The 12,006-nt window shown below is 44.9% G+C and overlaps 1 protein-coding gene across 2 annotated transcripts in view; it reads left to right on the top strand.

The window, feature by feature from the left end:
* The window catches only part of SETD5 (SET domain containing 5), a 67,747-nt gene that overhangs the window by 40,621 nt on the left and 15,120 nt on the right, over positions 1-12,006 (top strand). For both annotated transcript variants that reach the window (XM_063122120.1, XM_063122119.1), the window contains exons 13-17: positions 1,150-1,230; positions 3,455-3,718; positions 4,434-4,754; positions 6,176-6,418; positions 8,661-8,790. In XM_063122120.1, the coding sequence (XP_062978190.1) occupies positions 1,150-1,230; positions 3,455-3,718; positions 4,434-4,754; positions 6,176-6,418; positions 8,661-8,790 (1,039 nt within the window). The remainder of the gene's footprint in view (positions 1-1,149; positions 1,231-3,454; positions 3,719-4,433; positions 4,755-6,175; positions 6,419-8,660; positions 8,791-12,006) is intronic.

Below are 12,006 nucleotides of genomic sequence, written 5' to 3'. Positions count from 1 at the left end.
GAAGGCGCTCTCTCAGGTCTCCTATTATTATTATAATAATAATAATAGGTCTTGTGCAAGTGCACTATTTAGCCCAGCATACCTATTATCCCCCCTCTTGTCAATTTCATCCTCGACTTCTATGCTTGCCTTGCCTAGTGAACACCATTTTTAAAAAAGGCTGCTTCACGTACTACCAATTACACCACCCGAAAAGCTCCTTCTCCTGCAGCCACCAGCTGCTTTCTGCTTCCCCCACTTGCTGCTTGTCGCTTCCCTCCACTGCTCTCCATTGTTAGCTGTTAAATATGCATATGGATTAAAGAGCAGTGACAGGATTGGTAAAGAGATATACATTTCAAGGCAGAACAGGGAGTGGGGGGGGGTCGGAAAAGATACGCAAATCTCAAGGCAGAGCAGGGAGGTGGTGGTGGTGAATTGGTCAAGATACACACGTTTCAAGGCAGAGCAGAGAGAGATGGGAAATGGCAAAGATATGCAAGTTTTAAGGCAGGCAAGTGAGAGAGATTGGTAAACACATATTTCAAGGCAGAGCAGTGAGTGGGATCGGAAAAAATATGCAAATATGGCAGAGCAGTAAAGCAGAGGAGAAAATGATGCAGATTTCATAGCTCTGGACTTTCAAATGTGCTCACTTGCGCAAGATCATATGGTTGTGAACACGTTTGGGACACTCTCCAGTGTCCTTTCTTTTTAATTTTTAGGAACATGGGGCAGAGGACAGTGAGAAGGGGTGAGGGAGGATGGCGGCAGCACTAGCAATATTGCAAGGAGCAGCAGGGATTTCACTGCTCTTGTTGGCGTCTCTCTAGTCTTTCCCAACAACCCGCAATGAACTCACCCTGCCAGGTTTGGACTTCACGACAAGCCACCTTGAAAACAATCCTCTCTAAACAACCCAACAACAACCCATTTGTAGCTTGTTAGTGGGGAAAAAGCCACCCTTCAGAATCCGTGCTGGGTTCAGACGTCACAGCAAGCCACCATCGGTGATCACCTGTGGTGGGTTTTCATGCAAACCAGGTCAATGACTTCTCTAGGCAAAAAGAACCACAACTGCCCCAGTGAAATGCTGAATGTTTCCAGTAAATGCCCGCATATTATCTTGTACTAGTAACTGCTGTTGAGATCTGTGCTGTCATCTTTCAGACTGCAGACAAAGAAGAGAAGCAAGAAGAGGAGAAAGAAGCTGCTGTAGATGATCAGGGAGGCCTCACTCATAGCAGACGGGCAAGTATCTTTTCCTCCTTTACAACTTGTTTTTGTGATGGATAATCCCACTAGGCGGTGGATTTTTTGCCACTTTCTCATACAGCATTTCTCAGTTCTTGTCACATCTGCTACCCCGACGCCATCACTGTTTTTCTGTTCCTCATGCTCAGTGCTGTTTTCACTGTCCCAGATGCTGTTTTTTCTATACAGCCTGATTCTTTGGTTTTAAGTGGTGGTTTTCAAATTGCCCACATCCAGGGAAACCTATGCATTTCAACTTTGACGTGCCACAGAATGCCTCCACATTGCAGAGCAGAGGGGTCTGGGGAATAGGGTATGCCCCCAGCTCAAATCAGGGCACTTACCAGATCTTTTTGGCCTTACATGGTTCTGTTTGAACTGAGATTATGCTCTAGTGTGCAACCAATGCTCCACATGGCTGTGCATTTACAGGGAAGATCAGGAGTAGCAAGCATGCTGTCTTTCACCGAAGCTTGTCCACCACTGTCTCTGTTCTTCTCATTGGGAAACTGTTGATAAGTAGAAGCAATGGAAAGATGCAGAAGCAATGGTAATGATGGTTGGGAAGAATCAGAGGCTCAGTATGTTGAACCTGAAACACTGTTGAGTAACCAGGGACTTTAAAGTCACCAATAGCATTGCTGTCCAGCTCCCTTATGGCTATTGAAAGTGAAGTGTGCAACGCCCAGAGAGCTTCGGCTATTGGGCGGCATAAAAATGAAATAAATAAATAAATAAGTTAAAGCGGGAAGGTTAAATAGCAGCGACTACCTTTCATGCTAAACCTAAGACTATAAGAACAGGCAGACTAGCAAAGGGGGGAGCTGGGACCACAAGGAGAAACTTCAAGGGATACCTTTCTGGTACAGGAAATTGAAGTGCGTTGAAAAGAGGTTGAAGCCATCTCCATCCGTGCCAAACATGAAAATGGCATGGCCCTATCAATGCATGCGTGCCGGATATAGGACGGGATAGGTGGGGAGAAAGAGCTTGTAACTTTCCTAGAAACCGCATGAGCACACTTGCTTGTGTCATCAGTCTATATCCACTGAGAATATTCATGTGAAAACTCTACTCTCTTGGATTGGAGAAGATGCCTGGATAGCCAGCTTTTTGTATGAAGAGCCTGTGATGGCGCATAATTATCAATGCACTTCTGACAGTTGCCTTTATCCTAAAAGGTTCTGTTGGCAGGAACTTTTTTCCTGGTCTATTATATTTATCCTGCTTCTCTCAGAGGAGATAAAATTCCTCCTTCCTCTCCATGTTTGATACAAAATAAATTTAAGGTACTCTCATTCAATTACCTGCTGCCTCTTTACCCTTTCTGAAACATACATGTGCAAAGCACACTTCCACTTTGGATCCTTTGTGGGCTTGGAAATTGGGTGTTTTCATGTCAATCTTAAAACCAGCTCTTTTGTTTTAAACTAAAATATACAGAGGTGTAGAGTATTCGTTAGATGATAACCAGACTTGTACATTCAAAAGGTAAAATCCAAACAGAATATCCTGACTAAAGATATAGTTGGGGATGACTTGAAGAGGGACAGGGAGAAGTTGTAGTTAATGACTTAAGTTGCAATCCTGTTCCCACTTACCTGGGAGTAAGCCCTTTGAACTCCGTGTGAGTTCTCGGTAAACATAGGATTGTGCTGATATCTGCTAATGATTTCATGATTTAGCTGTGAGAGAAAGGCCCTTAAATAGTCAAGATAGAATTCACTTAAGGGCACAATCCTATGCATGTTTAGGCACAAAAAAAGTCTTACAACTCCCAGCATGCCCCAGCTAGCCATGCTGGCTGGAGCATGCTGGGAGTTGTAGGCCCTTCTTTCTGTCTAAACGTACGTAGGATTGTGCCCTTAAATGTGTGTGCATGAGTAGCATAAGCATTTTAATCAGTAGTACTTACTATTTTCATACGGTCATATTAATTTTAAGTGACATGACCAGTTCCATCTCCCCCCTCTGGCAGCATATACTAGTTTAGCCACCTTTAATTTTGTATCTGTGTATTGGAGAGTTAACTATTCATCAACTGCTCTAACAGGTTGATCAACAAGGAATGAAAGTCTGGGCAATCAGCTAGTTTACCATTAAAATCCTAGGACTTCCTTCCTTCTCTCCATGTTGTTGGGTCTGCCTTAAGCAAATAGGACCCATTTTCTGCCCCTTTGTGCCTGTAATGCTGACCTTGATTTCTGTTTGTGTGTGCCAGACTCGAGAAGATAGGAAAGTAGAAGCCATCATGCACGTCTTCGAGAACCTGGAAAAAAGAAAGAGGAGGAGAGATCTACCATCTGATCGGAGCAGCACCGAGGCTGAAGTGGTGGTTACTGCAGAGACTCCCGAACCGGAGGAAGCAAAGCCTGAGCCAACTGAAAATGAAGATAGTAGTTTGGCTTTAAATGCTCCTGTGCCAAGTGCCCCCACCAGTACCAGCAGCATTGGAGTGAACACACGGCGGTCTTCACAGGCTGGGGTAAGGGGAGTGCTAGCACTGCTGAGGTTCCATCCCAGTCCCTTTGGGAGTTAGAGGAGATTGCTGCGGCTCGGATGGTCGATTAACCCTAGCAGCCAGAAGTGTAGCGAAATGCTCAGAAAGGAAACACTTCTGGGTACCAGATGGCATGGGTAGCTATCGCTATCACGTCGTGCTTGTGAGCTTTCCTGTTGCATTAGAAGTCCACTGGAAGATAGGTAGACCGTTGGCATAAGCCAGCAGTGCAATTTGATATGAGTCCCACCCCCCCAAGCTGGGTGCTGCAGTAATGGAGATATATTCATTGTTACCAGACCTGTGCTGGATAGGAAAGGCTCCTTGTTTCAGTTGGCATGTCGATACAGTCAGAGAAGATGTGCCATGTTGTAAGATTGAATTGCTGCCTGCATAGACCAGGAATCATCATACAACACAGGCAAAGTTGTGTCCTGGTGCCCTTGGACTCATAATATGCCAGTTGGCCTGCAAGTGCTTTAAAAGGGGAGTAATATTTTGGAAAAAGCATTTCTTTAAGATGCAAGTAGAACTTGTTCTCCCCCACAGGATCCTAGAGTTAGAGACGCTCCTTTTCCATTCCTGGAACCAAACCTGCATAGCCAGCTCTCACCAGGTTGTTCTTCTTTGCCAAGGGTAAAGGAGAGGAGCAGTTTAAAAAAAGCATTCCATAACTTAACACTGGGGGTTTGCATTGCAGGAGGCAGTGGCAGATAAACCAACCTCTAAAACTGCTCCATCAAAACCAACTAGACCGCGGCCCAAAAGCCGCTTTTCCCGTTATCGGAGCAGTTCAGCGCAGCGACTGAGAAGGCAAAGGCAAGCGAGTTCCCAACAGGCCGAACTCTCTCAAGCAACTCCGGAGGAAGGAAATGGCGCGAGCACAGTAACGGCAGCAGAAGTCAGCAGCATAGAGGGTCCAGGAGAAGGGAAGCAGTTGATGGGTTCTGACCCAGCAGTGGCTGCAGTTGCAGGATCACAGGTCACCCGGGCTACACTCAAGTACCCCAAAACAAAAAAGGTAAATGGAGCGTGAGGGATGGGCATTTCATGGGAGATGATAAGATAGGTACATCCTTCTCTGAAAAGAAGTAGGCTTTTACCTTTTGAAAAATATGAATCTGTTTCTTTCTGGGATTGACTGTTATCAGACTGGTAAAACCCAATCTCCTAAAAGCTGTAACAATATATCTTTGTTTCATTTAAACAGTTCCTCATTAATCTCTCAATAGTTCGCTTGTGTGTATTTAACGTTTTCTCAGCCAATATGCTAATAACTTTGGAGCTTTCTCTCCAAATTCCCCAAACAGTTCTTTTGTGTACAGATTAAGAGCAATAGGTGGTTTTTTAAAATAATAATAATAAAAACAAGTGTGTTTGCAGTCCCTAACAGGGGCATTCCTGTTCAGGGTTTCAACCAGCCTGGAACAGGGGCCTTACAGAGTTGTTCAGGGCTCACAAAGGGAGGTGGTTTCAGGAAGGGATGAAAGGACTTAAAATAAAATAATCCAGTCCTCCTGAAATCTTCCCCTGCTGCGCTATTTTTGTGAACCGCCCAGAGAGCTTCAGCTATTGGGCGGTATGAAAATGTAATAAATAAATATGTAACACTGAAAAAGATCCAAGCTTGTAGCTCGGAACCACAAACCTGAGTGCTTTAGTACTATACAGTGTATGGGGGTACAAAGGAGATTTCAGGAGAAAAAGGAAAGATATTGTTTCTTTCCTGATCCCAAATATCTCCCCAAATAGTATAGAAAGGAGAGCTTTTAAACCTCATCCCCCTCCCCCCGGGAGGTAGAGAGATTTTGTTCTATGGAGAGTGGGAAGGGGAAAAGGCCTCCCCTTTCCTTTCCTCTTGAAACCTCCCCATACGTTTTCATTTTTTTCTCTCTCTCCTCTCTGTAATAAACATTTTCTTTCTCTTCTGACTGGGTTTTGCTTTGTAATCAGGATCTCTCACAGGCAATAAAGAACCTTAATTTTGATACAGTTCCATGTGTTTGACGCTTCTCAGTGTGTCATCATCACATGATGGGGCCATAGGTAGAGCATTTACTTTGCATTCAGCATAACGTGGGTTTAATCGCTGTCACTTCCAGCTTAAAAAAAGGATCTTGGCTTGCAGGCCTTAAACAGTCCCATGCCTGAGTCTTTGCCAATGCTCCTATCAGAGTAGACCAGGGGGTAAGCAACCTGGTATCCTCCGGATGTTTTTGGCCTACAATCCCCATAATCTGTTGGCCATGTTGGTTGGGGCTGATAGGAGTCGTAGTCCTGGAGGGGACAATACTTAGCTCGATGGCTCAGTAGCCTAATTCATGTCAAACAACTTCCAGTGTTCAATGGCTTGTGTTCTTACCTCTTCCCCTTGCTTATAATATTTTTGTATCCTTATCAGCTCCTAGCATAGTAAGATGCACCTGTTATTTCTGCTTCTAGTATCTAGTTACAGAGTGGCTGAATGACAAGGCAGAGAAGCAGGAGTGTCCCATCGAGTGTCCTTTGCGTATCACCACTGACCCAACCGTGCTGGCTACCACCCTCAATATGTTGCCAGGCCTTATCCACTCCCCGCTCATTTGTACCATGCCCAAACACTACATCCGTTTTGGCTCCCCCTTCACCCCAGAAAGGCGAAGACGGCCACTGCAGCCAGATGGGAACTACAGCTCATGTAAAAAGGTATGTCTGCTCTCTCTGCTGGGGTCCAGATGAAATTTTAAACTTGAAATTGTCAATGCACATTGTCGCTCAGAATAAATAATGCAGGATGAATGAGTTTGGAGGGGGTGGGGGCTGATTCTTTTCCAGGTTTGTTTTCTTGAAAACCTTTAAGAAAAGAGAGTTCCAATTTCAAATGGTTTTGCTGCTTGTTGCGTTTTCAGTGGACAACGGTGAAGAATTTATCCCTCCTTTCAACATTGCCTCACGTCACTTTGAAAAACAAACAAAAAAAAACTTCTTTTGGCTGAAAAATACATTCCCTTCATCCATCGGTTCACTTGCCATTCCTAGATGTGAATACACAATGGATTCAACGTATTATTGTTAAATGTGAACTGTGGTGTGCCCATTGACACAAGCTCTCAATAGGATATCTCCGAAAGACTAAATGCAATTGCAATCATAGACACATCTAAATAGTTGTTGAAGCTAGGCTTTTGGTGCTAAGGATTTAAGTTAGGGTGCACTCTAGAAATCTTACATTTTATCATTAAAAGCTGATACCCACTACCTTTGAAGTCTCCTGGTTAACAGAGTGAAAAGGAAAGAGTGTTTCACACCTGTTTTCCTTCTCCACACCCCCTACAGGTAGACTAAGGAAATGGGGGAAGCCATGGGAATCTCTTCCAGGGGGGGGCTTTGCATGACCCAGTATTTGATGTTCAGACATTCACCACAATGTGCAAATTGTGATCTCTCACAGACAGGAAAACCTCTGTTCTAGATTGAAATCAGACTTCTCTAGACCTTACTACATATGTTTAAGGTGTTCATTTTATGCTTTTCTTTATTTTCTAGACTGTTTGTGTCTCTCAAACATTTATTTAAATGTATTTTGCCCTGAGAGACAATACCTGCTGTGGTGAGACTGCCTAAAGCAGCTTGGTTTCATATGTTACAAGGAGTTTTATATGCAGGTTTGGCAGCTGAGTGTCCAGAGGGCTTTCAGCTGCAAAGCATTGTCTGTAGGTTCAGGAATGCCTTATAAGCAGTTTCGTAGGCTTTCAAAGTCACCTGGCTGTAAAAAGAAAAAAGGAAAGAAAGAAAGAAAAAAAAACTCACCTGGTGGGAACATAACCCCTTAGGCAGATCTATAGATTGTGACTAATTTGGAATGTTTAAGTGATGAAAGTAGATCTCTTGAGATATGACAACAGCTTTTTAATAGAACTAGTATTTGTGTACCTTTGTATGCTGGCAAGGAACAAGAGCAAGATGGAGGAAGAGGGGAACAGGCATTAGGACCGAAAAAAGAGCTACAAGGAAGGGATAAGCAGCAGTTCCGGCTTTTGTCCATTGGAATTCCTGTTAAAAGCCTGCATTGACTTCTCAGTCTTCAGTAGAACTACTGTATTTTCGAAATGTTCTGAGCATCCATGAGGATTAGAAACTTCCTTTAAAAAGTGGAGAAATCAAACTACCAACATTTTTTTTTTTGTCAGATATCAGTCTGAACAAGTTCCAGCCATTTCCTTTTAGACTAGTAAGCAGCTGCCTGGCACATATCTGGCTCTGACACAGCAGGGGAAGTGGTAATTGGAGCATTCCCTCTACTAATTTGGTCCTAAATTAGACTCCTCCAAATGAGCTCCTGTTGGTTTTGAACAAAAGGCCAAAATTCAGTTTTGCTTTCCTGGTTTCATTTTACATTAATGATCTAGTAAGGGTAAATTCTAGTAAGAACTAGTAAGGGTAAATTCTGGTTCTGGTTTTTACCATGTGCATACCCAGCACGCCAACTGGCTTGTGAGCTTCAGATAAGGGGTGATAATCTTTTAATTTTATTTTGTTTTTGTATTTCCATGTGCTAAAACGTTAGATGCATTTGAAAACATATTATGTTAATGGCTCAATGTTCAGGGGGACGTAGCCTCTCCTGGCCTACACATGTTTACCTTTCCCTTTTCCATGCACCCTACCTGGGTTCTCCCATTTTCATGCATCCTAGCGCTATACCAGCCCCTGCTTCCCTCAATGCCTTCTGCTTTACTTTCCTCCTATCACACCATCACATACCAATTCGAATATGGCTTCAGCCTAAAGCATGTAAACTGAGGAACCTCGTGCAAACTCAGATGATTTGCATAAAAGCCTGACAGAATTTAAGTCGCCATTGACGAATACAGGTGGAAAGGTCTGTTGCAAGTCTGTGAAAACCCTGGAAAGGAGCCTGTGCATTGAGCAACGTTTGTCTTTACAGCGTTGGATGAAGCAAGCTCTGGAAGAAGGGATGACTCAGACCTCAGCTGCTTCTCCAGAGAACCGAGCCCAGTGTCTATACCAAAGCAATGAGAGCAGTAGCACTTCTGGCATCTGCAAGGAGAACACAGGTTGGTGGAGATGCCTTTGCACCTCAGTGATTCATTGGGCGGGCGGCGGGTTGTTTCAGTTTCAGCCTTGAAGGGCATGTTAAAAAAGAATACAAAAGTAGCCTATAGTAAATAGACTCCCATATCTAACTCTGGCCACCATATGCTAACTCAAAAAAAGGGTCTTGCCCACCTGTATTGGAGGTTAACGGCCGGTAATGGCTACAGTTAATGAACATAGATGTGCACTATGTGCTGTTACCTGTTGACACAGGTTTTGTGGTAGGTGAGAGCTTAGGAGTGCCACCAGCCCCATTGTATACATCCTGACCTTCATGGTACGGTGCTGTAGCAGCTTTGCATATCTCGGTTCACCTGTTCATCTGCTGTGGATGAATGCAAGAGAAATAAACAGCAGAATTACAAGCTGCATGAGTGGCGTTCCTTTTGCTGGGTGGCTGCTCCTTCTGACATCTCCCTTAGGGGGAAATTAACAAGCCTTAGTTAAAGAAGACACCTGAGGACAGGGGCCCTCTTTTCCACCAAGAATAAAAAGCAGAGAACCGACCCCTCTTTGGGGTTCCTCAGGAAATCAACGTCCACGTTGCCCCCAAAGCCGGAAGTGCACTGCAAGAAACACAGTGCCTTTCGCTTGGCAGCTTTCTTCCATCTGAAACATGCTGGGGGAACACTTGTTTAAAGAGTTACAGAGCAGCCACTCTGCAGCACCGGAGCTTACATCTGTGAGCAAAGCAAAAAGCCGAGTTTTAAAAATAGTAACTTTGCATCTGTCTTTGCAGAGGAAGAGGGTGGCGATCTACCCAAGTCAGGGATCAGTTTTCCAAGGACGCCAGACGAGGCCCTAGGCAGTGTACAGATAACTGTTTGTTGCACAAAGGTTAGAGGCATCTGAAGCGGACAAAGCACTAGTTCTGGGCAAATTTACAATTTTGAGTGAGTGAGAGCAAACACACAAAAAAAATGTAGAAGGCCCTCTGATGTTCCTTTTAAGAGGCTTCTGTGAAATTGGTGCGGGTTCTTTGAGGTCCACTAAAGTTGTCTGGTGGCATTTCAAAAGACTACAAAAATTTGGCTTTCGGGGTTTCCTTTTGCGCCAGATTAAATTCTGTTGCAGGGTGTGTTGAAGAGCTGGGAAGGGGAGCATATGCAACTCTTCCGCTAATAGGGTGGTGGGAGAGAAGAGAAGAGGCTGTCATGGTCTAAAACAAAAGGGGAAGTGGGTGACTTTGTACAAGATGCTTGTGCAGGGCACATTGTCCAGTTCATAGAACGAAGTCGACATCTTAGGGGGGACAGCTCAGAGTACTTGCAGCAGTGGGTGAAATGGGCAGTAATGGGTTTCAAAATCTGACTGGGAGATATGCTGCTGGTGATGACATGCCAAATAACCTCCCACTAGCCATGCGCAGCTATCCTGCGGCTGCTGTTGGCCAAGAGTTTGGATTGTGGGGAAAGGGGTGAGAATCCTTTTTTCCCCCCAGTAAAAAGATAGCAAATACTGGAGCAGTGCAACCTCTACTGGAATGACTGGCTCTCTGGTCAGAGGACAGCTGTATTCTTTGGCAAATGGGGAATTATGACTGTCCATGGGATGTGGGCTATTTGAGTTTCCCTTTAGATGTTCTCCTGACAGTGTGGGAGCTGGTGAGCAGCCTCCTGCAGAGCTAAGAAAATGTTACCAACAATCCAGCCCTATGTGAGGTGGGTGGGGGAGAGTGCTGATCGCATGGATCTAAAGTATCCCAGAAGGAATAGAGTATCTTGATCGTAAAGGGACTCCTAAAACTACTGTGAACATGTGCACTGTTCTAAGAAGGCTTGGACTAGTGAAAGAGGTTAGATTGTTGGGTGCACAGAGGCAGAGGCCTTCAGTGGAAGGAAAGTGGGGAATTCTAAGTCCATTTAAGTCCTTGATTTTGTTATCAAGAACTGGCCTTTTCTCTGCCAGGAGTCTTACTAGTTCCCTGGAATCTGAAATAATGGAAGTTCTGGGGGCTCATCAGTGAAGTGTGCTTGTAGTTTCGGGATGGGCAGGACAGAGCAAAAAAGAAAGCCCTTTTTACACTGGAGTGCCAATGTGGTGTTGGACTGGGAGTTGGGAGATCCCACCAAGCCCCCACTGGATGACTTTGGGCCAGTCACAGGCTCTCAGCCCAACCTACCTCATAGGGGTGTTGTTGTGAGGATAAAATGGAGAGGAGGAGGATTGTGTATGCTGCCTTGGTTTCCTTGAGGAGGAAAAAAGGCAGGATATAAGTGTAGTAAAATGGAAAAAAAAACACTGAAGATCTATCCAAAATCATTGGGGGCAGAAAAGAGTGCAAAAAGGAGGCCTGGATGTTGTCAGCAGGAACTTGGCTGCAAGGAAACTTATTAGAGAGCTTGTGAGCATTAATGCAGGAGCTGCTAGAGGGATCATGCTGGATTAGTTGTCAGTTCTTCAATCTTGATTTGTATCCTTGCCAGATTTTCCATCTGCCAAATGAGTGCGAGGAAAGTGCAGCACTCCTAGCTCAGGAAGGCAGGTAAACCAAGGCAAATGGCACACAAAAATGAAGTCGTATGGGATAGGGAGAGACTGGTCATGCAAGGCTTGGGGTGTTGCTCTCTTGGCCCACAACCCTGTCTTTTGGCAAGGTGTACGCAGCTCCTACTGCTGCATTGGTGAAGATGTGCAAGTGATGCAGAGAGCGCTGGATTTTGGACTATTTTATAACTACAACCATGCCGGAGTTTTTTCTTGGTCTGAGCCCTTTTGTTGCTCCTGCATCTCCTTTGGAGCCCTGAAATTGTCCTTGTTTTGAGACTGGCTAAGATGTTTGTTACTTTGCCCTGCTTTGATATCACGCCCCCACTTCTAGAAGATTTTCATTACAGTTAGAAATGTTGAGGGTACGTGTAGGGTGGGGGTGCACAACCCACAGCCCTTGGTCACTTCCAGTGTGGCCCGCAAAGCTGGTGGGTTCCCATTCACTTTTCCTTGTAGCTGAGCTGATCCACCAGACTGCGTGGAGGGGGTGGGGGAGCACACTGCTCCAGCCCTGCTATTGGCAACGCCAGGACAGTGGTCCCGCTCCTGAGCTTGCTGCTTTCCCGCTGCTACCTTGGAAAACAGCTGCCTTGGTGTTGATTGCTGGGGGATGGGCGAGACTTTCACTTCACAACCCCCAGATCTCAGTGGGCAGGGAGGAGAAGTTGAAACCTCCCTTCGTTGTG

The sequence above is a fragment of the Elgaria multicarinata genome, chromosome 3 (genome assembly GCF_023053635.1).
Source record: "Elgaria multicarinata webbii isolate HBS135686 ecotype San Diego chromosome 3, rElgMul1.1.pri, whole genome shotgun sequence".
Taxonomy (NCBI): Eukaryota; Metazoa; Chordata; class Lepidosauria; order Squamata; family Anguidae; genus Elgaria; species Elgaria multicarinata.
The sequence above is the reverse complement of the archived record's forward strand: the minus strand, read 5'-3'. Positions and strand labels throughout refer to the sequence as shown.